General features: G+C 44.0%; 2 protein-coding genes across 2 annotated transcripts in view; one reads left to right on the top strand and one right to left on the bottom strand.

Annotated features, from left to right (window-relative positions):
• Window positions 1-11,010, bottom strand: part of lrrk2 (leucine-rich repeat kinase 2) — a gene marked incomplete at its 5' end in the record, with an annotated part of 86,077 nt that extends 75,067 nt beyond the window's left edge. Inside the window, 6 exons of the mRNA XM_083663295.1 lie at window positions 674-808; window positions 4,647-4,781; window positions 7,593-7,681; window positions 8,885-8,994; window positions 10,110-10,195; window positions 10,875-11,010. Of these exons, the coding sequence (XP_083519421.1) occupies window positions 674-808; window positions 4,647-4,781; window positions 7,593-7,681; window positions 8,885-8,994; window positions 10,110-10,195; window positions 10,875-11,010 (691 nt within the window). The remainder of the gene's footprint in view (window positions 1-673; window positions 809-4,646; window positions 4,782-7,592; window positions 7,682-8,884; window positions 8,995-10,109; window positions 10,196-10,874) is intronic.
• Window positions 11,011-11,852: 842 nt separating this feature from the next.
• The window catches only part of LOC310800359 (proton myo-inositol cotransporter-like), a gene marked incomplete at its 3' end in the record, with an annotated part of 22,539 nt that continues 9,391 nt past the window's right edge, over window positions 11,853-25,000 (top strand). The window contains exons 1-6 of the mRNA XM_083662961.1: window positions 11,853-11,866; window positions 18,781-19,289; window positions 21,955-22,114; window positions 22,511-22,719; window positions 23,089-23,197; window positions 24,669-24,832. Of these exons, the coding sequence (XP_083519087.1) occupies window positions 18,809-19,289; window positions 21,955-22,114; window positions 22,511-22,719; window positions 23,089-23,197; window positions 24,669-24,832 (1,123 nt within the window). The 5' untranslated portion in view covers window positions 11,853-11,866; window positions 18,781-18,808. The remainder of the gene's footprint in view (window positions 11,867-18,780; window positions 19,290-21,954; window positions 22,115-22,510; window positions 22,720-23,088; window positions 23,198-24,668; window positions 24,833-25,000) is intronic.

The raw sequence follows: 25,000 nt of genomic DNA, 5'->3' as shown, positions 1-25,000 counted from the left end.
ACTCGGTTCACCGTGTTCACTGTCAATGTGTCGAGCTTCATTGAAACTAATGGTTGCTATTCACATCTCCGTGCCATTCTGCTGTTCACTTGGTCATAGCGATGTAGCGCTGTATGCTAGGAAACAACATAGTACTAATAAAAAGGAGGTTATGAAAGCATTAGTCTGACTGGCTTGAAGCAGCCTGGTGGACTTAGCTCCCCCAAAATTGGTGCCGACTATTTTCAGTCGGTGCCATTCCGCTCCCTGCAAGCTCTGCAATTGGCTCCGACCCGCTCTGACTGAGCGGCTGCGACCATATATGGATTTCCTTTCCGCTCCCTCCGTGTCGAATCTGTGGATCTCAAATGCCTCTGCTGTTGTGCGTGTCGAATCTGCCGATCTCAAATGCCTGCGCTGTTTTGGAACAATAACAACAGCTAGCTCGTTGCTACACGCTGAAAACGATTGATGTGGGTCGTGCAATGAAGCCAGCCTGCATGGTACTTTCGGTGGATGGCTGTAAAGGTATTAAACAGAGCCTTTTTCCCCGCTAGTCCACAGTGGAGCTTTTACCAGCCAGACTCTCTCCCACTGCAGGGAGAGAGTCTATATGAGAGCATTAATATACAGTATGTCCTGTTTCCTTCCGTTTTCAGTCTCTGTGACAGTGTGGGTGCAGTGGAGGACTTACCAGGGCGGGCCAGGGGCACCAGCACCTTCATGGCCTGCAGCAGCATCTCAGGGCTGTCCTGGAAGCTCCGCAGAGCTGCCAGCAACACCACATGGTCCTGGTTCTCCACAAACTCCACCAGGTGCTCATCGCTCACTGCACGCACAAACCATCGCACACATTCAGCTACACAAGCAGATAGTTCACTTTATTCAAAACTTCATGCTAACTGGAACATTTGTATGTAGCCCCACTGCTGTATAACAAATTATATTATGATACATTTAATTTTTCCCACTAATATGCAACTTGTGTCAGAAACCTTTAATTCAATAATCCAATTCTTCATTCTTCCATTTCATTTGTTATTCTGACAAAATGAAAATGGAATTGCAAAGGCAATTTCACACGACCAGTCACTCTGCATCTGAAAACAAATCACTCTAATTGACAAGTTTGTGTCTTAATGGCATTGGTGCTGTTTACAGACGGCCCATATTCTAATCAATAGGGTGATCATATGTGATTACATACAGCCCATGTGTTTGGGATTGATGTTGAGAGCTGCCCATGTGCCCATGTGCAATTGAGAACAGTTAGTGTGAGAAAAGCACTGAATTATGTAATCATCTCTGTCCGCGCAAAGGATCCATTCATTGACACACACACACACACACATCCATGATAGTACATTTCTTCTTCATAACACAAAGCATATTTCAAACTGCATTTTCATAATTGGTTAGAAAAAACATTACATACTAATATTATATCTCAACTAGGGATGGGCATCGAATTTCGAATTTTCGAATAATCGTTGTTATTATCAAGAACTGGGTTTCCATCCAAATGTATCGCATAATTCAAGCGAATTTTGTGAAAATCCGCAAAATAAAATGCGAATTTATGCATGTTTCCATTCACTTTTGTTTAGCGAGTTTTGGGAGTCGGCAGGTTGAGCAGTCGGTGGCGCTTCTCGTCAGGAGGAGGCGTAACGTGCCTGTGTGCCTGTAAGAGATCTCTATCAGCGGAGACCTGCTTTGATTGAGTCATCACCCGGTGATGGTGATGATCACTGTCCTCATCGTCGTAAAGTCGCCTTCAAAGCATGATGTTAGATTATAACGAACTAGTTGTGTGGCTTAGCCTTCCCAAATGTTGAGGGTCGTTTTTTAGAATTTAATACATAGAATTGCGAACGTTACATTCAATTTCATTCAGACTGCCTGGCGCTAATCGCCACCATTTCCCCCTGGAGTAGCATGAAGCGGAAGTGAAGTCACATCTGGTACGTCATCGTTAATTCGCAAAATCTGTTTCCATTGCAAAAGTTCGCATCTTCCTACTGTCGATACGCTGATAAATCCACCCCCTCCAAGCGTAAAAACATTTATGCGATATTTCGACCTTTATTCGAATTTCTGGTGTTTCCATTCAAGTTTATATTCGCATTTTGGGTAAATGCGAATATCCAGAGGTGGATGGAAACCCAGTTAAGGTCGACTTTTATTATTGAAATTCGAAATTCGATTTTTTTTTTTTTTTTTTTTTTTTTGAGTGAAATGTTGCATTGTCTCCCCTGATTCTAAGTATAGTCAAATCGCTTGGTTTGAGCAAGTAAAACAAATTTTATAAGCATTTTAAGCAAGGTTTATGGAAAAATGAATGGCGATGAAATCCCATGAAGAGGGAGAGGGGGTGACTTTGGCACCCCTTTGGCACTCAGACCTGAGCCTACTAAATATTTAATGAACCACTCATGATTGTCAAAACTGTTTTTTATTTTCGAAAATGTCAATGTCATGTAACATGTTCTTTACTTCAGTGGTGCAATGCTTGTTTGAGCTAAAAATCCACAGCAGAAGCTTTTTATATTAATTAATAAAGCCGTAGACTTAGAATCAGGGGAGACAATGCAACATTTCACTCACAAAAAGAAAAAAAAAAAAACAAAAAAAAAAAACATTTTTAATTTTTTTTACATTTTTATTTTTATTTTCGAATTTCGAATTAAATTCGAATTTGGCCAGCGAATTTCGAATAGTGTTTTTGCTAGAAATGCCCATCCCTAATCTCAACCAAATTGCATAATGTTCATGAGTATGAAGTTCTTACTGTGTGTTCATGAGTATATTACTTCAAACTTTTAAACAATGGTCTGTTATAACCCTTGACGGGAAAGCTACTCCCGTCTTCATGTTTACAGATAGCACGGCCACCTGCAAGGTCAAAGTACGTCATTTCTTACACAGCACTGATATTAAACTAAGACCGTCTTTGTTCTATGCTAGACCTCAACAGCTTTTTTGGTGGGAACTGCAGAGGGATGATTACATAATTCAGTGCTTTTCTCACACTTAAGGTCCTTACACATCGAGAGCGTTTTTTTCGTGCGATTAATTCGCACGTCAATAATATTTTCCGAACCTATATCAGTCAATGCAACCGTGCATACCAACGGCGAAGTTTCGCCGAGCGTTATTGCGGTGTTTATTTTTTCGAACCACGGTCGATTTTTCAGAAATTCGCTTCCGACGTGTACACATCTGTGGCTGTGATTGACAGGTGGGTCAAAACTCACATCGCAATTCCGTGCTGTATATTCGCATCGCTCTTGATGTGTAAGGACCTTAACTGTTCTCAATTGCACATGGGCAGCTCTCAACATCAATCCCAAACACATGGGCTGCACATATGATCACCCTATTGATTAGAATTAGGGATGTCCGATATTATCGGCCTACCGATATTATCGGCCGATATTAGCATAAAAAAATCGATATCGGAAAATATCGGTATCGGTTTTCATGCCGATATTTTTTTTTTTTTTTTAATACAGGGGGAGTCTCACTGAGAGCAATGCTCTCTTTTTCAGGAGTGCCCTGTTCACATTCACACACACATTCATACCTGGAAGCTGACCAGTACAACCACAGTCTGATCTGTTGGCCACTGAGCAGCTCCACTGGAGCGGTTGGGGTTAAGGGCCTTGCTCAAGGGCACCTCAGTGGTGGTAATGAGGGAGGGGCAAGCGCTGCCTTTTCACTTTCCCCACCCAGATTTATCCTGCCGGTCCCGGGGATTTGAACCGACGACCTTCTGGTCACACTTACACTTACAACTTTAACACAACATGCATATTATATATTAAACTCTTCAGCTACATTAAGCTACATTATGTAACTTGTTACGTGAAATTTTGGTGGAAAAAAAGCCCGCTTATATCGGTATCGGTTGATATCGGTATCGGAATTTAAGAGTTGGACATTATCGGATATCGGATATCGGTAAAAAAGCCAATATCGAACATCCCTAATTAGAATATGGGCCGTCTGTAAACATCAATAGTGCTAAACCATCAACAAGATGCAGAGTTTCACAGTATATCATCATGACACACATTGAGTGTGTTGCTATTGCACACCATAATCCGATCACTGAGAATAATCAGGTAACTGGCAAAAATCAGATTTCCGCGTTTACATGCACTTCAGTAAATAGCGGCAACTCACCTCAAAGTGCGTGATGAACGGACACTGAGCCTGGTTCATGCACTGAATAACACTGAGGATTCAGCAGAAAGCTACGTGTGTTTATCCATTTCTTATAAACCGATAACAGCCTTTATCCGATAAACTCTATCGGATAAAGGATATGGGTTTATGCTGTTTACATGACCACTTGATAATCAGGTAACTCTAGAAATCCCATAATAATCCGTTTATTGGAGTGGATTGGATTGATTTGACAATTATAAAAAAGATATGTCTACATCATGTATACATCAATACATACAATTCATTATTAGTATGCATGTAAACACAGTCAGTGTAGGGGCAGAGGCACCTCATACTGCAAGAAGACAGTAGACTGTACATGTATCACTCCATACACTTACGTGTGTGTGTGTGTGTGTGTGTGTGTGTGTGTGTGTGTGTGTGTGTGTGTGTGTGAGTGTGCGTGCGTGCGTGCGTGCGTGTGCTTGCGTGTGTACCTGTCTCCAGAAGGGACTGCAGAGCCGCACAGCCTTGGAGTTGCACTTCCTCACTGGTGGGGAACGTCTTCATGGCCTGCACCACCAGGCCGAACACATCCTCCTCCTCCTCCAGCACCAGCAGAGGCAGCGTATCTGCACAGACGCACACAAAACACACACAACTGTATTAGACGCACAACTTATTTATTTAGTTTTCTATTTTGTGGTTGGAGCCTATTTCTGTTGTGATTTTGCAATAACATTCTGTTATTGATGTATTAAGTTAAGTCTTCGATTTTGTGGTCGGAGCCATTTGTGTTGTGATTTTTTGCATATATTGAGAATGCAATAATAATGCAAGTATGTTTTTTTTCTTTGTTTCCATTGTTTGTAACTGCTCCAATGTTTTAAGTTATGTGCTTGGACCCCAGGAAGAGTAGTCTTTCACTTCGGTGTAGACTAATGGGGATCCTTATAATAAACAAATAAACTATAACACTATAGCATCATTACAAGCAGCAACAGTGGGTGGATGCTATTGTTTTCACCTTGTCTGTGTGTGTGTGTGTGTGTGTGTGTGTGTGTGTGTGTGTGTGTGTGTGTGTGTGTGTGTGTGTGTGTAACTAGCCACTCCCCTACCTACCCCTCGAATCCCGACTCTCTACCACCTTCCTATCCCTGGCTACAGCCCTCTTTCGCTCGCCCCCACCCCTTCCTTTCCGCCGCCCAAAAACACACCAACATCACCCTACCCACTCCCCTACCTATTGATAGTATTCTGTTACATCGCCACACGGCCATCTTGGTAGGAAAATAACAGGTGATTGTAATCAATTAACAGGTGATTACAATCAAGTGACACAAATCATTCAATATCTTTAAAATATGGATCCACTACACTTTGGTCACACAAGGATTTGAGGATTTAAGTTGCCTACTATCCTTTAAAAAGTAACAGCATTTGTTTGAATATGTGGTGGATATTATATTAACTCATTCAGTGCCAGCCACTTTTGGAGAACGGATGCTCCCAGTGCCAGAGTTTTCAGAGCGTTTTCAGTGATTTCTCGAGGCCCACAGAATATTGTGTGATATTACTATGTAAACACCGAACACGCACAAGAACGAGCTGGCTCTATTGTATCATCAGCAAAAAAAAGTTTATTGATACCATTTTCCGTTCTTTAGTTATGAGCCGGAGAAGATAGGTTGTTTTCAGCGTTTTCAGGCTTTTCAAATTATTAGCTGAGATAATCCGCCTTTTGTGAAATGCAGCATTTCAAGCACATTCACTGAGTCTGAAGATAATATTTTCTGATGTAGTGACGTAGTTGTTGTGTGATGCCCTGCGTGCACCACCCCCCTCCCCCCCTCCCCCCGTAAACTCCTCCCCACACTGCACACAGCCTCACGCAACCATTATATTTTCGGAGTGCTGCGTTTGTGTGCTGCTGTCGGCTCTCAGCGCCACAGCAGGGAAGAGCCAACCCGGATTGCTGAATGGTTTGGCGTCAGGGGCTGCTTTCCTGTCTGCTAATCGGGTGGAGAAACTATACAGACAGACAGACAGACAGACAGGGACAGAGGGGCTCAGTTGTGAGCGCGGATTGACTCCTGTTCGGAGCCAATGTCAGCTCCCGCGACAGAGCAAATGGCTCTGGGAGCATGCATCGGGTTGTCTTTGATCCACGGCTTTTAGGCTGTTTCTCGGACCTGTCTCTAATCTGGACTGCACCGAGCAAGCACTGTCGCCACCTAATGAGTCCGTAAAATAGGTTATACACCTCCAATAGCTACTATAGTTGTACAGGAGCTGCGGAAGGCTTTGATCGACGTCCCACCGTCAAAAAACGCATTGGACGTCGAAGGACGTCCGTGGCATTCTACGTCACTATTTAATTGGACGTCGAAGGACGTCCATGGCATTCAATGAGTTAATAATAATAATAATAATAATAATAATAATTATAATAATAATAATTATTATTATTATTATTATTAATAATAATAATAATAATAATAAATAATAATAAATAATAATAACAATAAAAAATATTATTATTATTATTATTATTATTAATCATAATAATAATAATAATAATAATAATTATTATTATTATTATTATTATTATTATTATTATTATTATTATTATGTGCCGTGTGGTGGATATCTCCTAACAAAACACTACAAATGTACCCTGTGAGCTTTCAGCTGCTGAAAACAAACAGGTCTGTTCCGTGAGCTGGTAAATATTTGACACAAAGCCCCTCAGCGTCAGAGGCAGGAAGTGTTTAGCTGGCAGATTGTTGCCCCGCCATCTGCTGGACTGCAGCCCACTGATACTGTACTTTCATTGACTAATAAAATCAGTCCGCGGACCATGTGACTTTTGTCTGGATCTCATCTCTGGCGACTCTCCAGCGCTCCACGTCAAACTGGCATGATGTAATACAGGCCCTTTATGTGCAACACTGTCGCACATGTACTGTACTACTGTCCAGTACAGCTACTGCTACTGTAGCTACTGTACACATACAGATAAGGAATTACAGCCAGAGATCAAACAGATGAATTATTTATGGACAATACTTCCTCTATGCTGAATTGCCACAGTAACTTATTCAACCCCTCTTTCATAAACAAAACATTATTTTAAAGTTTCCTTATAAATAAATTGATTTGATGTCATGAACTCGTCATATGGCCTTTCAGTGACTTCAGTGACCTTCTGGTGTCCTGATTGGACCCAGGTCAAATAATCTCTGCAGATTATTATTAGTGTTTGTTTAATAACCCAGATTCTAAACCGTTTTAGAATCTGTGTAAAAAAATCACTCGTATGACCTGGGCTTGACTTATAAGTAGCCGAAAACGGCACTAAATTGACTTTCAGATGGTCCAAACTATCTTGTCACACTCATTGTGTCGTCCATCCATCTGAACGGTCCTGTCTCATTTTGTACCTGATCTGAGCAGGAGAGCCAAGGCCCTGAGTCCAACCATGGTCACTCTGCAGTCCGTCCTGTACTGGGACAGCACCTTCAGGATCTGCCTGCAAAGCAGCAAAACATCCTTTACCATCAATAGAAATGTAGTGATCATATCAGATCAGTAACTAGGGCTGTGAATCTTCACTGGCCTCACGATTCGATTCGATTACGATTCAGAGGGCTACGATTCGATCCGATTACGATTATCGATGCATCTCGTTCCATCGTTAATCGATGCATCACTTTTTTTCCCAATACATGATTTATTTTTTCTCACTCTTTTTTCTCACTGTGTGGCTACTTTTAACATAAAAGTGCATTTGGAATTGCATTGTATTATGATCCAAATAAACAACTGCATGTACTTCCATTATATTTTATTCGATTATAAAAAATAAAAATAAAACGATTTTTGACATTTGTGAATAGATGCAGAATCGTGCACGTCCGTATCGCGATGCATCTTATTATTATTATTATATTATTATTATTAATTTATTTTTGACACCCCTATCAGTAACTATGATCTCGCTCAAACATGGAATTATCTTGCATCCCCAGATTCACAACAATACAGGTACACAATACACAAAACAACAACAATACAAGTGTAACATTCTAAATGCTCCCTAGTTTATTTCCTGTTGGAGTGTTTGCGATTAAAATAGATCAAGGTTCCAAATTGTTCCCTAGCAACAGAATTCCAGTGAAACCGTCTATAGGTGTAGACCAGGCATGTCCAAAGTCCGGCCCGGGGGCCAATTGTGGCCCGCGGACAGATTTTAAGTGGCCCTCGTCTTGTCTCTCAAAATATACTATATGTGGCCCTCCACACAGTATTGATTAATCAAGCAAGTTCAATTTGCATTTTTCCCCTTCACCTAACGATGACAGCACTATCATACAGTTTGTAGAAGCACCAGGTAGGAACAGCACATGCAGAACTAATGTTTTCAGATGGTCAACAAAGTACAATTGTATGTGATTTATTTTATTTTATTTTATAACCCATATGATGCGAGAAGCACCCGGCCCCCCGGCATTTTCACATGATCTAATCTGGCCCCCCATTCAAAAAGGTTTGGACACCCCTGGTGTAGACCAAACACATTGATACAGAGACAAAGGAAACAACAATAGAGGCATCTGGGACAGAAAAAGACTCACAAAGAACAACATTATCACATGCAGCCAAGCCAACAGGAAGCTGTGGAAGGGCATCACACGCACACAGTGCCCAGACACTGTGTGTGTCTTGTACTTACTGGTGCGCTCCCAGTACCTCCCACTCCTTGGCTGCTTGCACAGGCCGGCTCAGCTGATCCAGCGTCCCGGGACATATTTCAATCAGACGACACAGCAGTGACCAGCCCACCTGTGGAGAGAGTTTTTTTTTTTTTTTTTTTACACTTTATTTATCTCAAGGTTGTGAAGAACCGTCGTCGAGCCAATGAAGGAACATAAACCTTCCTTCAAAATAAGTCCATTCACCTCGCATCTGACTTTCAGTTTGAGTCTCGCTGCGATCTCACCTCTGATAAGCTGCAGCAGTATACTATAAAGCAGTCAGTCACAAGACTGCCAACAACGTGCTAGATAGGAGATAAGCCGCGGTATACAGCAGTCAGTCACAAGACTGTACACAACATGATAAATAAAAAGCATGGCCGTTTCACTTTTTAATGAGGTTTAAACTGCGAAGAGGGGAGATCGCCTAGGCAGGTGATCCACTCTGAAGAGGGGAGATCACCTAGGCAGGTGATCCACTCTGAAGAGGGGAGATCGCCTAGGCAGGTGATCCACTCTGAAGAGGGGAGATCACCTAGGCAGGTGATCCACTCTGAAGAGGGGAGATCACCTAGGCAGGTGATCCACTCTGAAGAGGGGTGATCGCCTAGGCAGGTGATCCACTCCATGTATATAGGCGCTATATAAATCCAAGCTATTATTAATTAATACACAGGACAAGATGTTACTATCCCTTGTGCCAAAATCCGAGGAAAAACACATTTAGAAGCCCAATCCAGAATAAAACAAGCTAACAGGCTAACAAACTAATAAACAAGACACAAATCACCAGTTACCTACCCTAGCCAACAGCAGTATGAAGCATTTTATTGGGGTTTTCAAGTGGGCACCTTCCTTCACCGACGTTTCGTTAAGTTAGGCCCACGACACCTCAAGAAGGCTTAACGGTGTAATCCAGCGTCCTGGAAACACCCCCCTCCATGCTACCACCGCACAACTGCATATTACCTCACTATCTAAGCCTAGCTATCCAGGTCGGTTCGGTATGACATTCCTAACTACACCACCACTCCATGTATATAGGCGCTATATAAATCCAAGCTATTATTATTATGTGTAGAGTAAAGATAGCACAACATGCTGCTGATATGAAAAGTAAAAAAAAAAAAAAAAAGGATATGAACAAATGGAGTTATAAAGCAGGAAGGACTTCCTTGTTCCTCATGCCTTCCCGACCCGTACCTGCTGGACTCCTCTGCTGTTGAGGTAAGACAACAGCACCACCATCAGAGGACCGTGCACATCTTTGTCTTCAAACAGCTCTGCTGCTGCACAAGGAAACAATAGTTCAGGATCAAACATTCACTTTACAATCTCATGTTTAAATGCTTTTTAAGGCATAGATATAGTCCTCACTTTAGATGAGGTCACACAAAATACAAGCAACTAGTTATGCTTTCTAACTAACTTATTGATGTGGGAACCAGGTTTTAAAGGATTAATTCATACCCAAATAATGCTTCAGTGCAATCTGAAGTTATTATAGTGTTTTCAAGTTTAATTTAATTGGACTGTGCTGAATCACAGATGATAAAACGCAATGATAAACTGCATAGAGAGGGCATACAAAATGAGGGGCAACTAAAAATTACAAATGTGTACAGGCGAAGAAGATGCTCCAACAACTGGCTTATAAAAACAACTTTTCATCTTAAAAGAAGCAGAGAAAGATGACCGCTAAATCAAAGCAACATGGCCAAAGAGGAGCTAAAGTAATGTAGGCTAAATAAGTAACAAGTTACTCTACACAGACAGTAATATTGTAAAGTCACTTATTACTTCCAAAATGTAATAACTTATTACTTTCAAATGAAAGTAACTAGTAATATAGTAAATAATATACTAGATATTACTAGTTACTTTCATTTGAAAGTAATGTCATTACATTTTGACAGTAACTTGCCCAACACTGCCTGTAACATTATAGGATGATATACAGTATCTTACCACAGTCTGTGTGCGCCAGGAAGAGCAGGTCCTGGATGATCTGGACCAGTGTGCTCAGCTGCCTGTCTTCTTGCAGGTTGTTCAGCCTCACCAGTAGCTTCTTCAGCCTCTCCTCCAGTTCCTCTTTGTTAACCATGATGATCTCTGAGATGCTGTGATTCGGCTCCCCGTGACGCCGTCGTCCCTTGCTTCAAGGCCGACAAAAGGGGCTTCTTCGGGTGGCCACAGTGGCGCAGCAGCATAGCATGGGGACAGACGAGCAGGATACTGGAGCTAACCACCACATGACTCAACTCAACTCAATGTGGCCGACACGACAGACAGACAGGGGGGAAGCAGTCACACAGTGTGGAGAGTGAAGTTGACCTCCTTTAATCCTCCTCGGCGACCTCCCTTTGACACGGCAGCATGTTCCCTTTTCTGAAGTCACACTTTTTCCTGTGGTTTCGGTGTCGCTGCATGTCACGCTGCAGGCAGGCAGGCGTGTTCCTCCTCAGCTGTGTTGTGTGAGCGAATATAAGAGCTAGCGAATATAAGAAGTTCCGGTGAGATTTTTCAAAAATTTTCAAAGTAAAAGAACGAAACGATTCTGCACAATTATAGAGCAGACAGGGGCGATTGAAAAATCATTATTTTCCACATTAAACTAATGAACTAAGCATTTAAATGAAGCTATATAACCATTTTTCTATGGCTTTTAAAAACATGAATTACGCCGCTTTTACTCTGAAGGTAACCGGAAGTCTTATATTCGCTAGCTCCGCAAACCGGAAAGAAACCGGAAGTCTTATATTCGTTCATAACACACAGCTTTCCTCCTCCTCCTCCTCCTCCTCCTCCCTGCGTTCGGCGACACATCATATGACTCCAGTCAGAAAAACTTCCAGGTTGGTGAACTTGTTGAAGAGGAAGACAACAACAACAACAACAACAACAACAGCAGCAGCAGCAGCAGCAGGATCAACTAGTGTCAACAACCACCTATAAAGCATGTAAGTTGATTAATGCACGGACTGTCCTTTAATTATCTACACTACGCGTGTGTCTAGTGTGTCGACATGTGTGGGATGTTTACGCTGTCTCCGCTGGTGTGTCCGTTTTGACAGGAATGTAGGTCAGTGGTGGTGACGTCATGTGATCGGCGCGGATCGTTAATAATTGTTATGCTTATGTGTGTGAGGAATGTAGTTACATACCCGGTAGAGCTAGATAGCGTTACGTTTTAAGGTTGAGACGTTTTTAGAATCCTTATGAGCCATTTCTGACTGAGTTCGGCGTAACGCCCCCTGGCTTTGGCTTCCACAAAATACACTGGTGGTTACAACTTGTAAAACTTCGGTTTTTATTAGAATTAAGTGCCGTTTGGTCGATTATCTATTATGCCGAATTGACCATAAGAGCGACCCAACTCGAGGCCAAAAATGCTCTTTCACTTGTGTTCTAGCAGACACGTACGTGTGTGCCGATAAGCAAACATTAAACTACACGATTTTGAACGGAGTTTGGCGTGCATTGGGAGTAAACGGAGTGTTCCGCATTTACAGGTCTGCTTTCCTCGGCTCGCGTCACCGAAACTTGCCAGAGGCAGCTGGAGTCTCGCGAGATCATGAGATCACGAGGCTCTCTCTCAAAGGAGGGTGTGTGTGTGTGTGTGTGTGTGTGTGTGTGTGTGTGTGTGTGTGTGTGTGTGTGTGTGTGTGTGTGTGTGTGTGTGTGTGTGTGTGTGTGTGTGTGTGTGTGTGTGTGTGTGTGTGTGTGTGTGTGTGTGTGTGTGTGTGTGTGTGTGTGTGTGTGTGTGTGTGTGTGTGTGTGTGTGTGAGTGAAGTGTAAAGTGTATGAAACACTTGATGAAAAGAGTCATACATTCTGTTATTGTGTTACAGTACTTATGGATGAAATTATAAACGTGGAAAATATTCCCATTTTTGCTGCGGACCCCTAACCTGACTCCGCTAGATGGGGGCGGTATTGTTCACAAATTCACAATCCTTGTGAAACAAATGTGAACCAACCTACATCCATCTGGCAGCGTCAGGTTAGCGGACCCCTAGCAGGGTCTGGAAGTTAAAAACATTCACATTTGTAAACAGATATAGACCTATTATTAATATTGGTGCATAACATGCATAACATAGATGCCAATACTGGTTAGGAAATGTAATGAACACAAAGATTCAAGATTCAAGATTTTTATTGTCACTCCATGGTACAAGTATCACGTGAGAAATTCTTGTGCTGTGGACTCCGTTTACGACATAGTACAAATAGGCAACAAGCAATGAGCAATAGGCAATAAGAAATAGGCATCAATAAGCAATACTAAGCAGCAATAGGCAATGAGGCAGAATAGCGATAAGACAAGTCAGTGGCATATTCATTGCACATAGGTGCACATGTCATATGCATACGTTAGACGTGTTCGGTCATTTTAATTTGACGTATTTGACATACAGTGCAAATAGCATGTACCTTATTAAACATACAATTAAACATTAGGCATTGTGCATACGTTAGACGTGTTCAGACATTTTAAATTCGACGTAATTGACATACAGGTGCAAATAGCATGTACCTTGTTAGACATACAATTAAACATTAGGCATACATAATGGTAGCAGCTGCAGTACGGTACGGTACGACTACTACACTATTTGTGTATGTTAAGGAGTCTCGTGGCCTGCGGGAAGAAACTGTTCCTCAAGCGATTTGTGCGTGCTTTTGGAACCCTGTATCTCCTCCCTGAGGGTAGCAGGGAGAACAGGCTGTTGCGGGGATGGTTTGTGTCTTTGATGATCTTCAGGGACCTCCTGAGGCATCGCTGGTTATACAGTTCATGCAGTTCTGGCAACTCGTCTCCTGTTACGTGCTGGGCCGCGCGCCTCACCCTCCGTAGCGCCCTGCTGTCCATGGTGGTACAGTTCCCGTACCAGGCGGTGAAGCAGCCAGTCAGCAGGCTTTCAATGGTGCCTCTGTAGAAGTCCCTGAGGATTTCTTTCCTTAGCCCAAACTTCTTCAGGCGCCTGAGTCCGTGTATTCGCTGTTGGGCCTTTTTGACAACAGTGGCGGTGTGGCCGGCCCAGGTCAGGTCCTGGTGGATGTTGACTCCCAGGTAGAGCTGGGTATTGGTTCAAATTTCAAGAATCGATTCGATTCCGATTCACAAGGTTGCAAATCGATTAATTTCGATTCGATTCGATTCGATTCGATTCCGATTCGATCAATTTTCAATATTGATTTGGTTAGTGATACCAAAACGTGGTTTTTGAGCTGTACCCTGAATTACATGACTGTCCAGTTATGTAACACAGGGAGTAGATACATGGGGAAAAAAAGTTGCAGACCTGTTGTCAATTTTAATGGTTTTAGTTACACATATATTTACTCACCACGTGGTGACAAAGGGTAAATAACAGCCTTTTTATCTGTCAATAGACACTTTCACAATTATGCACAGTGATTTGATTTCAGCCTATATAATTTCTAAAAGTAGATATTAATAATGATCAAACATTTCCATTCATGTAGCCTACAGTATTTATGTTTTTGTTTCAACTACAAACATAATTAAACGTCAACTTGAAACTATGTTTCAACTACCACACACAGCACAATATTTGAGCCTGTTTAGTAAAAAAAAAAAAAAAATCGATCTCTGGACATATGAATCGATAATCGAGGATTAAAATGAAAATCGATTAAAAATCGGAGAATCGATTTTTTGAACCCAGCCCTACTCCCAGGTACTTGAAGCTGTCCACCCTTTCCACCACTGTGCCGTTGATGGTGATTGGGGGGTGTGTGCCCCCCCCTCTCCTGTAGTCCACAATGATCTCCTTGGTCTTGGAGACGTTCAGAGAGAGGTGGTTGTCCTGGCACCATTGTTCCAGGGCCCCCACCTCCTCTCTGTAGGCCGTCTCGTCGCCCCCCGAGATCAGCCCCACGACTGCTGTGTCGTCTGCAAACTTCACGATGGTGTTTGAAGTTTGAGTCGCCACGCAGTCGTGGGTGTAGAGGTCGTACCAGAAGGGGCTGGAGACGCACCCCTGGGGCGCAGCTATGCTGATGGTCAGCGGGGAGGAGGTGAGGTTGCCCACCCTCACCACCTGGTGGCGGTCTGTCAGGAAGTCCAGGATCCAGTCGCACATCGCTGTGTTTAGTCCCAGGTCCTTGAGTTTGCTTACCAGCCTGGAGGGTACTATGGTGTTGAATGCTGAGCTGTAGTCCACGAACAGCATTCTTACATAGGTGTCCTTCCCCTCCAGGTGGGACAGGGCGGTGTGGAGCACGTGTGCCACTGCATCCGCTGTGCTCCTGTTGGAGAGGACTGGAGCACGATAGATGGAGGACGATATCACTAGAAAATAATTTGATAAGGTGCAAAGACGTTTCAACGCCCACAGCATCTTCTTCAGAGACAAACAGTAAAGGCAAATGTATTTCAAACAGTTTAAATAGAGCGAGCCAAAGTGAAACGTCACTTCCTGCTTCAGCACTGTACCAGAGATTTTCATCCGCCATTTATTTTCCCATAGACATTTCCTAAAATGCTTATAAAAATCGTTTTACCTGTTCAAACCAAACGGTTCAGATATATTTAGAAACAGGAGAGACCACATAAGATTTCAATCAGACCAAAACGTTAAAAAAAGATTTAAAGAACTTTTTTTTTCTGTGTTGTTGTGTTTTTTTTTAGTTTTGGTCGGAGTGGTATCGTCTGCTCCAGTCCTCTCTTTAGGTTCAGTCTTTTTCACGTGGCCCATTGAACTGTTTCCAGTGTTTTGTCCTGTTCTGAGAGCAGCAACCTCCCTCTGTGGAGGAGCTGAAGCTGTTCTGAGAGCAGTGATCTCCCTGAAGGGCAAGAGATTCCTTCTATATTGTACAAAATATGACCTGTCCTGGCTGCAAATTATATAGTGGGGGGGTGATGAGACAGCCCCCAAAATGTACTGTAAACAAAAGCTTGTTTGTCCGGACTGTGTTGATCTCTTTATACAGCCTATGGAGGAACCTAACACTAGTGTCCTCTAGAGCAGTGATTCCCAACCAGGGGTACGTGTACCCCTAGGGGTACTTGAGCAGCTTGCAGGGGGTACTTGGAAAGATTGGGATTACAATGTATTTCCAAAATGATAAAAACTGATTGAAAACTGAACCAATTGAAAACTGTCAAAATTGTATTAAAGAGGAGTCATTCAAATTATTTTCATTTAATGAGATGTGTTAGAGAGGCCTACTAAAAGTTTAATATAACAACTTTAGGAGAATTATGGACACACATGAGTGAGGGGGTACTATCAGCATGGTAAAACAGCTCAAGGGGTACATAACACAAAAATGGTTGGGAACCACTGCTCTAGAGCAGGGATACTCAACTTGCTTTGCCCGGGGGCCACTTTCATGAAATGATAGAAGGCCAGGGGCCAGTTAATAAACAATCAATATACATTTTTCTGTATCGGATTGTAGGTTTTTGTGGTGTCAGCCGGAGTTTAGTCTGACAATGTTGTGCACAACGGATAGTTAGTTAGGTTAAGTACATACATAAGTGCCTGGGTGGCGAGCAGACGGCGGTATTTGACAAATTAGCAGCTAAATCATAGATTATTGAAAGATATTCCATATTCCAGACTGAAATGCTATAAGTATTGGGCAGGAGTATTGGCCAGGATGACATGAACATTTGGACACTTATTCAGCGGGTATCTTGCATGTTGCGTTCAGGTGCACTGTAAAAAATATATATATATTTTTTTTGCAATTCCATCGGCCCGCGGGCCGCCAGTTGAGTATCACTGCTCTAGAGCACTGGTTCTCAAATCATCATCATTTCCTTTATTTTACCAGGTAGATTATTGAGAACACATTCTCTTTTACAATAATGACCTGGCCAAGAGGGCATAGAGGCACACACAAAAATAGAATCAATACAAAGCAAAACAAATATAAACAGTGTTAAAAAGCGTTTAGCACAAAAAAGTCACACAGCAATTCTTAGACTTAACAGACAGGGCAAACAAAACATACGGGTAGTGCAGGGTTAGGAGGCGGGGCAGGGGAGTCAGGACAATTGGCAATTGCAAACATGTGTTAAAAATGACTTCAATATACTGCCAAAGGCAGCCAGGTCAACAAACTGGTCCAGCTGAAGTGTTTTGTTGAGCCCATTCCAAGCAGATGCAGCAGCAGAGTGGAAGGCCTTGCTACCAAAGGAGTTCTTGGTTTTGGGGATGGCGAGCGTGATGACAGCGTTGGATCTGAGGTTGTAAGTAGATGTGGAGATGTGCAGAAGATTGGATAGATAGGCTGGGGTGTGTCCAGTGAGTGCTTTGTAGATCAGGGTGTACCAATGTGACTCACGTCTGGCTTGGAGAGAGGTGAGGCTTATTTGACTGTAAAGAGAGCAGTGATGAGTACGGCAGGCAGCTCCGGTGGCGAATCTGATGGCTGAGTGGTAGAGGGTATCCAGTTTGGCAAGCGTGGTTTTTGAAGCCTGTTGGTAAATGACATCACCATAATCAAAGGCGGGAAGAATGCATGATTTGAAAATGGAGATTCTGGAGGAGTGAGTAAAGCAGAGTTTGTTTCTGTAAAGGAAGCCAAGCTTGGATTTGATGTGGGATTGAAGTTTACTGATGTGAGTGTTAAAGCTGAGGGAGTCGTCTAGCCAGATGCCAAGGTATTTTGTATGAGTGGACGCGTTCAATGAGGATGTTGTTGAGAGTGGTTAAGGGGAACTGGGTTGGATTAGCTGGAGAAGGTTTCTTATGTGAAAAAATCATGAATTTGGTTTTGGAGGCATTGAGTAGTAGTTTGGAATCAAATAATGTTTTTTGGATGGAGGAGAAGTTTTCTTGAACAATGGATACGGCGGTAAGTGGGTCGGCTGCAGAGGCATATATTACGGTATCATCGGCGTAGAGATGTATGGATGCATTAGAAATTGTTTGAGGTAGGTTATTTATGTAGATGGAGAAAAGTGTTGGTCCTAATGAGGAGCCTTGGGGAACTCCTTTGGTAGCAGAGCAGGGTTGGGAAGTCAGATGGCCACTACGGACGCACTGTGAGCGCCCGTCGAAGTAGTTGGAAAAGCAGGATATGGAGTGGTCGGAGAAGCCAGCAAGTGAGAGTTTGTGTAGAAGAATATTGTGATGGACTGTGTCGAAAGCTTTGGATAGATCAATAAACAGTGAATATTGTGATCGACTGTGTCGAAAGCTTTGGATAGATCAATAAACAGTGCAGTACATGAGAGTTTTTGGTCAAGGTTGGGGTATAAGTCATTCAGAACTTTGACAGTGGCAGACACACAGCTATGGTTCTTTCGGAAGCCAGACTGGGATTCAGAGAGAATACCATTCTGGGGGTCCGGGGACCCCCAGGGGTCCTTGAGGGGGTTCCAGGGGGTCCCCAGCCAAAAGGGAGGTAATTTATTTTTGCTATAATTCCATTCATAAGTAACACAATGCCTATTTTGGTCATGGGTTTTATACACTTTCTGTAATAAAATGGGGGTCTAATTGGTGGTCTAATTTTTGTCAGTTTAGGGGTCCTTCATGTGAAAAAATTTGAGATCCACTGCTCTAGAGAGAGAGTGGCGTCAGCAGAGGACCAAAATGCGAGACTCATTAGCCAATGAACAGCCAGGAATGGGTCTCGCGCTACTTTTGCATGCTAAAATAAAGCTGATAATGTACAATTTGATTCAAGGGAAAAAAAGAAAAAAAAAGTTCAAAGTACAACACAAACTGTCCATTTTGCTACAACTCGACAGTGCTGCTTAATCCAGGACCTTACTTCCTGGAACTCTTGAGAGTAAAAAACTGGTCCATTGGAGTGAATGGAGATGTCCTACACTCTTCTTACACTGGCCTCTGCCTAACACCTGCTTTCCCTGTCTGTCCAACAGCCACCATGAGTACGACTTGCAGCGGGCTATGAGGAACCTTCTGCGACAGAAAGCGACTGACGATGGAGAGCGGAGTCTCATAGGAGCGCCGCCGGCATCCGGAGTGCTCGGCGCCCCGTACGGCGCTGCCACGGCCGGGGCAGACCCCCCGGACCCGGGCGCCTCCTCCTCCTCCTCCTCCACGCCGGCGTTCGTCTACGTCTTGGCGTCTTTCTCCGGCCTGGGAGGCTTCATCTTCGGGTACGACACGGGCGTGGTCTCCGGGGCCATGCTGCTCCTCAAAAAGGAGATGAACCTGAGTGCCCTGTGGCAGGAGCTGCTGGTCTCCAGCACGGTGGCGGCCGCGGCCGTCTCCTCGCTCGCCGGCGGCTGGCTGAACGGGGTGCTGGGGCGCAGGATCTGCATCCTGCTGGCCAGCTGCGTCGTCAGCGTCGGGGGCGTGGTCCTGAGCGTCGCCCCGGACAAGGCAGCACTTCTTGTGGGCAGGATTACTATTGGTTTGGGTATAGGTACGTCTGCTGTGTGCTGCTTGTTGGTTTGGGTATAGGTACGTCTGCTGTGTGCTGCTTGTTGGTTAAAATTAGAGCCAGACCAATACTGGATTTTTGAGGCCGATGCCGATACCGATATTAGGGAGTAAAAAAATTCCGATATCTATATATGAGCCGATTATCTTATATACACATTATATAACAAAAATTGCAATGATCGCTCAAATATCAAACACTTGACAAAGATATGACTTGACATGACTTGAGATATGTAATGTAGGCAGGATATTTTACAGCTTATCAATAAACTTTATTGTCCAAAATGACATCAAATGAAGCCTGCGTTAGTTGATTCAAGACATGATGTCATAGGCTACGCCCCAGCTGTACCAGCTGACAGCCTCTGTTTGGTTCATCGTTTAACCATTCTCCAATCACAGTCATTCTCACATCAAGGCGGTCCGTTTAAATATGGCAGCCTCTCACTGATCTGTTCCCCACCTTGCTGATCATTTGCGGCTGCTGGCAACGCTTTGCCCCCTCCACCCCAGCCTCCACCTTTTAGATCAAATGCTATCATGTATTGTAGCTCTGGAGTCTGCATGGCTCAAAAAATGAACATGTTTCCATGTCTTGCTTTTAGGCTCCCTCATTTACTCTCTATGGTTTAAATGTATCTGGAATATTTTATTCCCTTGGGGGATTTTGCTTGCTCTCCCTGCTCGGCGTAGCATGCTGCTGAGCCGAGTTCAGGGAGAATTCAATTAATTAAATATTAAATTAATTATAAGAGCGGAGCCTTCAACGCCAAACATAATATGCATTATATTCATTTATGCAATAAATGGTTAATTCTATGACTTGAGTGTTCTTGAATGCAATGAAACAGTAAACTTCACTGGGAATTTAATAATCATAAATAACTAGAAATACAAAAACACAAATAGAACAAATATAAAATATAATTTGAGTTAAGAAAAAAGATCAAATATACACATGTTGTCTATAACTAAAAAAATACAAAATAAAATCAGTCGGGCTTGACTTAAAATGAAGCATAAGCAGCCTGGCGATTTGACAGCATTTTTTAAAATAATTATGCAAATTACCACATGCATGTAGTCGAACTGAACCTGTTCGTCATGTGCATAATGAGTCCGTTTCAGACTGAAAATATAGTTTGTCTAAGATGACAGGTTGAGAGGCGGGTCATCATGTCGATGATTTTCTTTGACAATTCTGGGGACTGGATTGGGCTTTGGCCAATTCTGGCGTGTTCCGCCTCCAAATCGAGTGGGATTCAGTGTGTTGTGGCGCTCCCCTCGGGAAGTGCCTTTTGACGGGAGGAGTGGAGCTCAGCGAGCCGCAGGCAGCCAGCTGCCTTCGTGTTGCCGAGCGGAGAGTGCAGCACGTCGGCCTGGAATCTCCGAAGTGCGACCCCTGACAACAAGCTCTCGGATGCGCGCGCCATTATCGCTGCTGTAAATATAATATCCCTGGAATGCGCGTTTTAACGAGCCAGTTACATTTCTTTGCATTCTTAGAGATTATAGTTTTTGTTTTTTGTTCATGTTTCTAACAATTGGCCAAGTTAGTAGTTAGTTTATGGGATAGGAATTCTGCCAGATGACAGGCACTAGGTGCCATTTTCTACTTTATTTGGAAGAGAAAATTATCCAGAAATGAAGATTTGATTGACAGCTGCATGTCGTGATATGATTGGTTGAAATGGGGTAGAAATTTGATAGTACTAGGTGACGTCAGCAAACTGTACATTACTGTTATCAATGAAATCTTGAAAAATGAACTTTTGATGTGAAAAAGTGTGAAAAACTAAAGAAATTAGATTGTTGTGATTTTGTGTGCATACATTATTAAATAGGTGCACTGCATACCCAGGTATTTGAACTAAAAGAAAAGAAAAGTCATTTTTGGGTTCAGCTCGACTTTAAGTAAAGTTATCCTTTATTTATCCCCATGTGGAAATTCATCCTCTGCATTTGACCCATCCTCTACTAGGAACCTTCCTAGAACTAGGAGCAGTGGGCAGCCGCAGTGCAGCGCCTGGGGACCAACTCCAGTTCTTTTAGCCAGTGCCTTGGTCAGGGGCACTGACAGGAGTATTAACCCTAACATACATGTCTTTGATGGTGGGAGGAAACCCACACAAACATGGGGAGAACATGCAAACTCCACACAGAAGGGACCTGGGACGGACCGGGGTTCGAACCCGGGACCTTCTTGCTGTGAGGCAACAATGTTAACCACTGATCCACCGTGCCGTCCATGTAAACACAATGGGCAATTATCAAGGTCAGAACAGAGCGGCGTTAAATCTGGCAGGAGTTCACAACGCTCACAGTCATGTCCATTAGTTGTAAATGGAATGCATTGAGTCCAGAGTTGCATGCTGATCTTTACAGAAGGTGGAGAGACCCATCATCAAACACTGCTTGTTATACCTGCCTCATTTGCTGGAACCTCCCAAAAGGTTCTCTCGTTGAGGAACCGTTGATATAACCGACAGTAATTAGTCTCAGTTACTCAGTGATGTTTGTGGCTATATACTGAATTGCATGGTGTGTACATCAATCAAATATGAAATGATTAGTTATTATCTTGAAGATATTCAGTTTCTCTCCACACATGCATCCACATCAAACCCTGTGCTGTGTGTCCTCAGGCGTGGCCTCCATGACGGTTCCTGTGTACATAGCAGAGGTGTCGCCGCCCCACCTGAGAGGTCAGCTGGTCAGCGTGAACGTGGTCTTCATCACCGGGGGCCAGTTCATCGCCAGCGTGCTGGACGGGGCTTTCAGCTACATGCAGCACGACGGCTGGAGGTATTTGTTAAATGTCGTCATCCTGCCCTGTCTGTCTGTCTGTCTGCCTGCCTGCCTGCCTGTCTGTGTGCCTGTCTGTCTGTCTGTATGTGACGCCTTCTCTCTCCTCACCGCTCTCTCTGTCTATCCTCTACTCTTCCCTCCTCTCTCTCTCTCTCTCTCTCTCTCTCTCTCTGTCTATCCTCTCTACTCTTCCCTCCTCTCTCTCTCTCTCTCTCTCTCTCTTCTCTCTCTCTCTGTCTATCCTCTCTACTCTTCCCTCCTCTCTCTCTCTCTCTCTCTGTCTATCCTCTCTACTCTTCCCTCCTCTCTCTCTCTCTCTCTCTCTCTCTCTCTCTCTCTCCTCTCTCTCTCTGTCTATCCTCTCTACTCTTCCCTCCTTCTCTGCCTCTGCAGGTACATGTTGGGTCTGTCCGTGGTCCCGGCCGTGCTGCAGTTCGTGGGCTTCCTCTTCCTGCCGGAGAGCCCCCGCTGGCTCTTCCAGAAGGGCCGCAGCCAAGAGGCCCACCAAGTCCTCAAGAGCATCCGAGGAGGACAGAGTGTGGAGGAGGAGTACCACACCATCAGGACCAGCATTGAGGAGGAGGAGAAGCAGGCCAGTGGAGGTGAGAGATTCCTATCAAAATGATAGCAAAAAAATGCAATAGGGGTGTTTCAAATTTGAATATATTAATTTAATATAATTAATTAAATATATTTAGATAAAGCAAAGTTTTGAGTCAAAGTTTTGATTTTGATGAACTTACTTACAGATGGATCGGAAATCTTTCTTCTGATGTCATTTATTTGCTGATATGCTGTATGTTGATTTTCGGCTGTTGGTGTGTGAGAGAATGAGGTTTTTACTCTTATTGGTAGCTAATTATTAATGCTGAGCCACTCCTTCCGGAGCAAAACTCATTACGTGTGCCAGTCATGTTACTTGATTTCCAGTGATGAGAAAACTTTTAAATGAGTGATTTCTCATCCTTTAGGGGGCCTTGTCATTTGGCGAATCCTCAGCTACGGCCCAACGCGCAGGGCTCTGATGGTGGGCTGTGGCCTCCAGATGTTTCAGCAGCTGTCTGGGATCAACACCGTCATGTAGGTAGTCTGGTTCTCCTGGAACAGCTCCCACAGAAAGATCTCCTTCATGTAGGTAGTCTGGTTCTCCTGGAACAGCTCCCACAGAAAGATCTCCTTCATGTAGGTAGTCTGGTTCTCCTGGAACAGCTCCCACAGAATGAGCTCCTTCATGTAGGTAGTCTGGTTCTCCTGGAACAGCTCCCACAGAAAGATCTCCTTCATGTAGGTAGTCTGGTTCTCCTGGAACAGCTCCCACAGAATGATCTCCTTCATGTAGGTAGTCTGGTTCTCCTGGAACAGCTCCCACAGAATGATCTCCTTCATGTAGGTAGTCTGGTTCTCCTGGAACAGCTCCCACAGAATGAGCTCCTTCATGTAGGTAGTCTGGTTCTCCTGGAACAGCTCCCACAGAATGATCTCCTTCATGTAGGTAGTCTGGTTCTCCTGGAACAGCTCCCACAGAATGAGCTCCTTCATGTAGGTAGTCTGGTTCTCCTGGAACAGCTCCCACAGAAAGATCTCCTTCATGTAGGTAGTCTGGTTCTCCTGGAACAGCTCCCACAGAATGATCTCCTTCATGTAGGTAGTCTGGTTCTCCTGGAACAGCTCCCACAGAATGATCTCCTTCATGTAGGTAGTCTGGTTCTCCTGGAACAGCTCCCACAGAATGAGCTCCTTCATGTAGGTAGTCTGGTTCTCCTGGAACAGCTCCCACAGAATGAGCTCCTTCCAACTTGATCATCCCAAAGACGGGGGGCACGGTAGCGCAGTGGTAAGCGCTGTCGCCTCACAGCTAGAAGGTCCTGGCTTCGATTCCCACCTGGGACGCTGTGAGCGCTGAAGGAGTGCATGCCCGTCCGCATGTCCTCGAGTGCCCACCAACCGGGTGGGGTCGTCAAAAGGGCCTGGAGTTTGCATGTTCTCCCCGTGCCCCCTGGGGGTTTCCTTCATATAGGAACCCCTCACCAAAACATGCAATATCCTGGTTGCTGATGTGGTGCCTCCTCTGGTCGTTAGCGGTGCCTGTTTGGAGGGAGGGGAACTTGTTGGAATAGCGTGATCCTCCCACGTGCTATGTCCTACCGGTGAAGCTTCCCCTGTCAGGTGAAAAGAAGCGGCTGGCTAACTGCCCATGTCTCGGAGGAAGCATGGAGCCAGTTTGGGCTCTCCCCAGATCGGCAGAGGGTGGAGCAGCAACCAGGATAAATAAATTAAAATGAGCACTAATGGGGGATAAAAATGGGATAAAAAATACTAAAAAAGAAAAAACAAAGATAATCCCAAAGACATACCTTCTCTCACCCACCCTTGCAAATGCTCAAAGGATAGTTACAACTGATTCTGTGTATTGTGAATATCCCTGACACCGGTCCAAGTGGAAAATCTGCTGGCCAGTCACTCTCAGAAGACGTTGTTCTTAGTTGAGGTGTTCCAAGTTCATTCCTGCACGATCATCTGCTAAGAGTGACTCCTCTTCGTCCACATCCAGGTACTACAGTGCAACCATTCTGCAGATGTCGGGGGTGCGAGACGACAAGCAGGCCATCTGGTTGGCCTCGGCAACCGCTGCTATCAACTTCCTGTTCACCTTGGTGGGGGTGTGGCTTGTGGAGCGGGTGGGCCGCAGGAAGCTGACTTTGGGCAGCCTTTCAGGTCTGTGTCTCTCTGACATCATAGGCATTATAGCAGCTAATACATGTGGTGCTAAATAACAATGGCACCCAAATTCCCTGAGTCTTCATTTCGTATTCCTAGGCCACTGGTTCCCAACGTGTGGACCAGGAAATAGGCTTGGACGATAGCCACAATTTAATATCGCAA

The sequence above is a fragment of the Poromitra crassiceps genome, assembly GCF_964638095.1.
Source record: "Poromitra crassiceps genome assembly, chromosome: 30".
NCBI classification, from domain to species: Eukaryota; Metazoa; Chordata; class Actinopteri; order Beryciformes; family Melamphaidae; genus Poromitra; species Poromitra crassiceps.
This window is presented reverse-complemented; position numbering and strand designations above follow the sequence as displayed.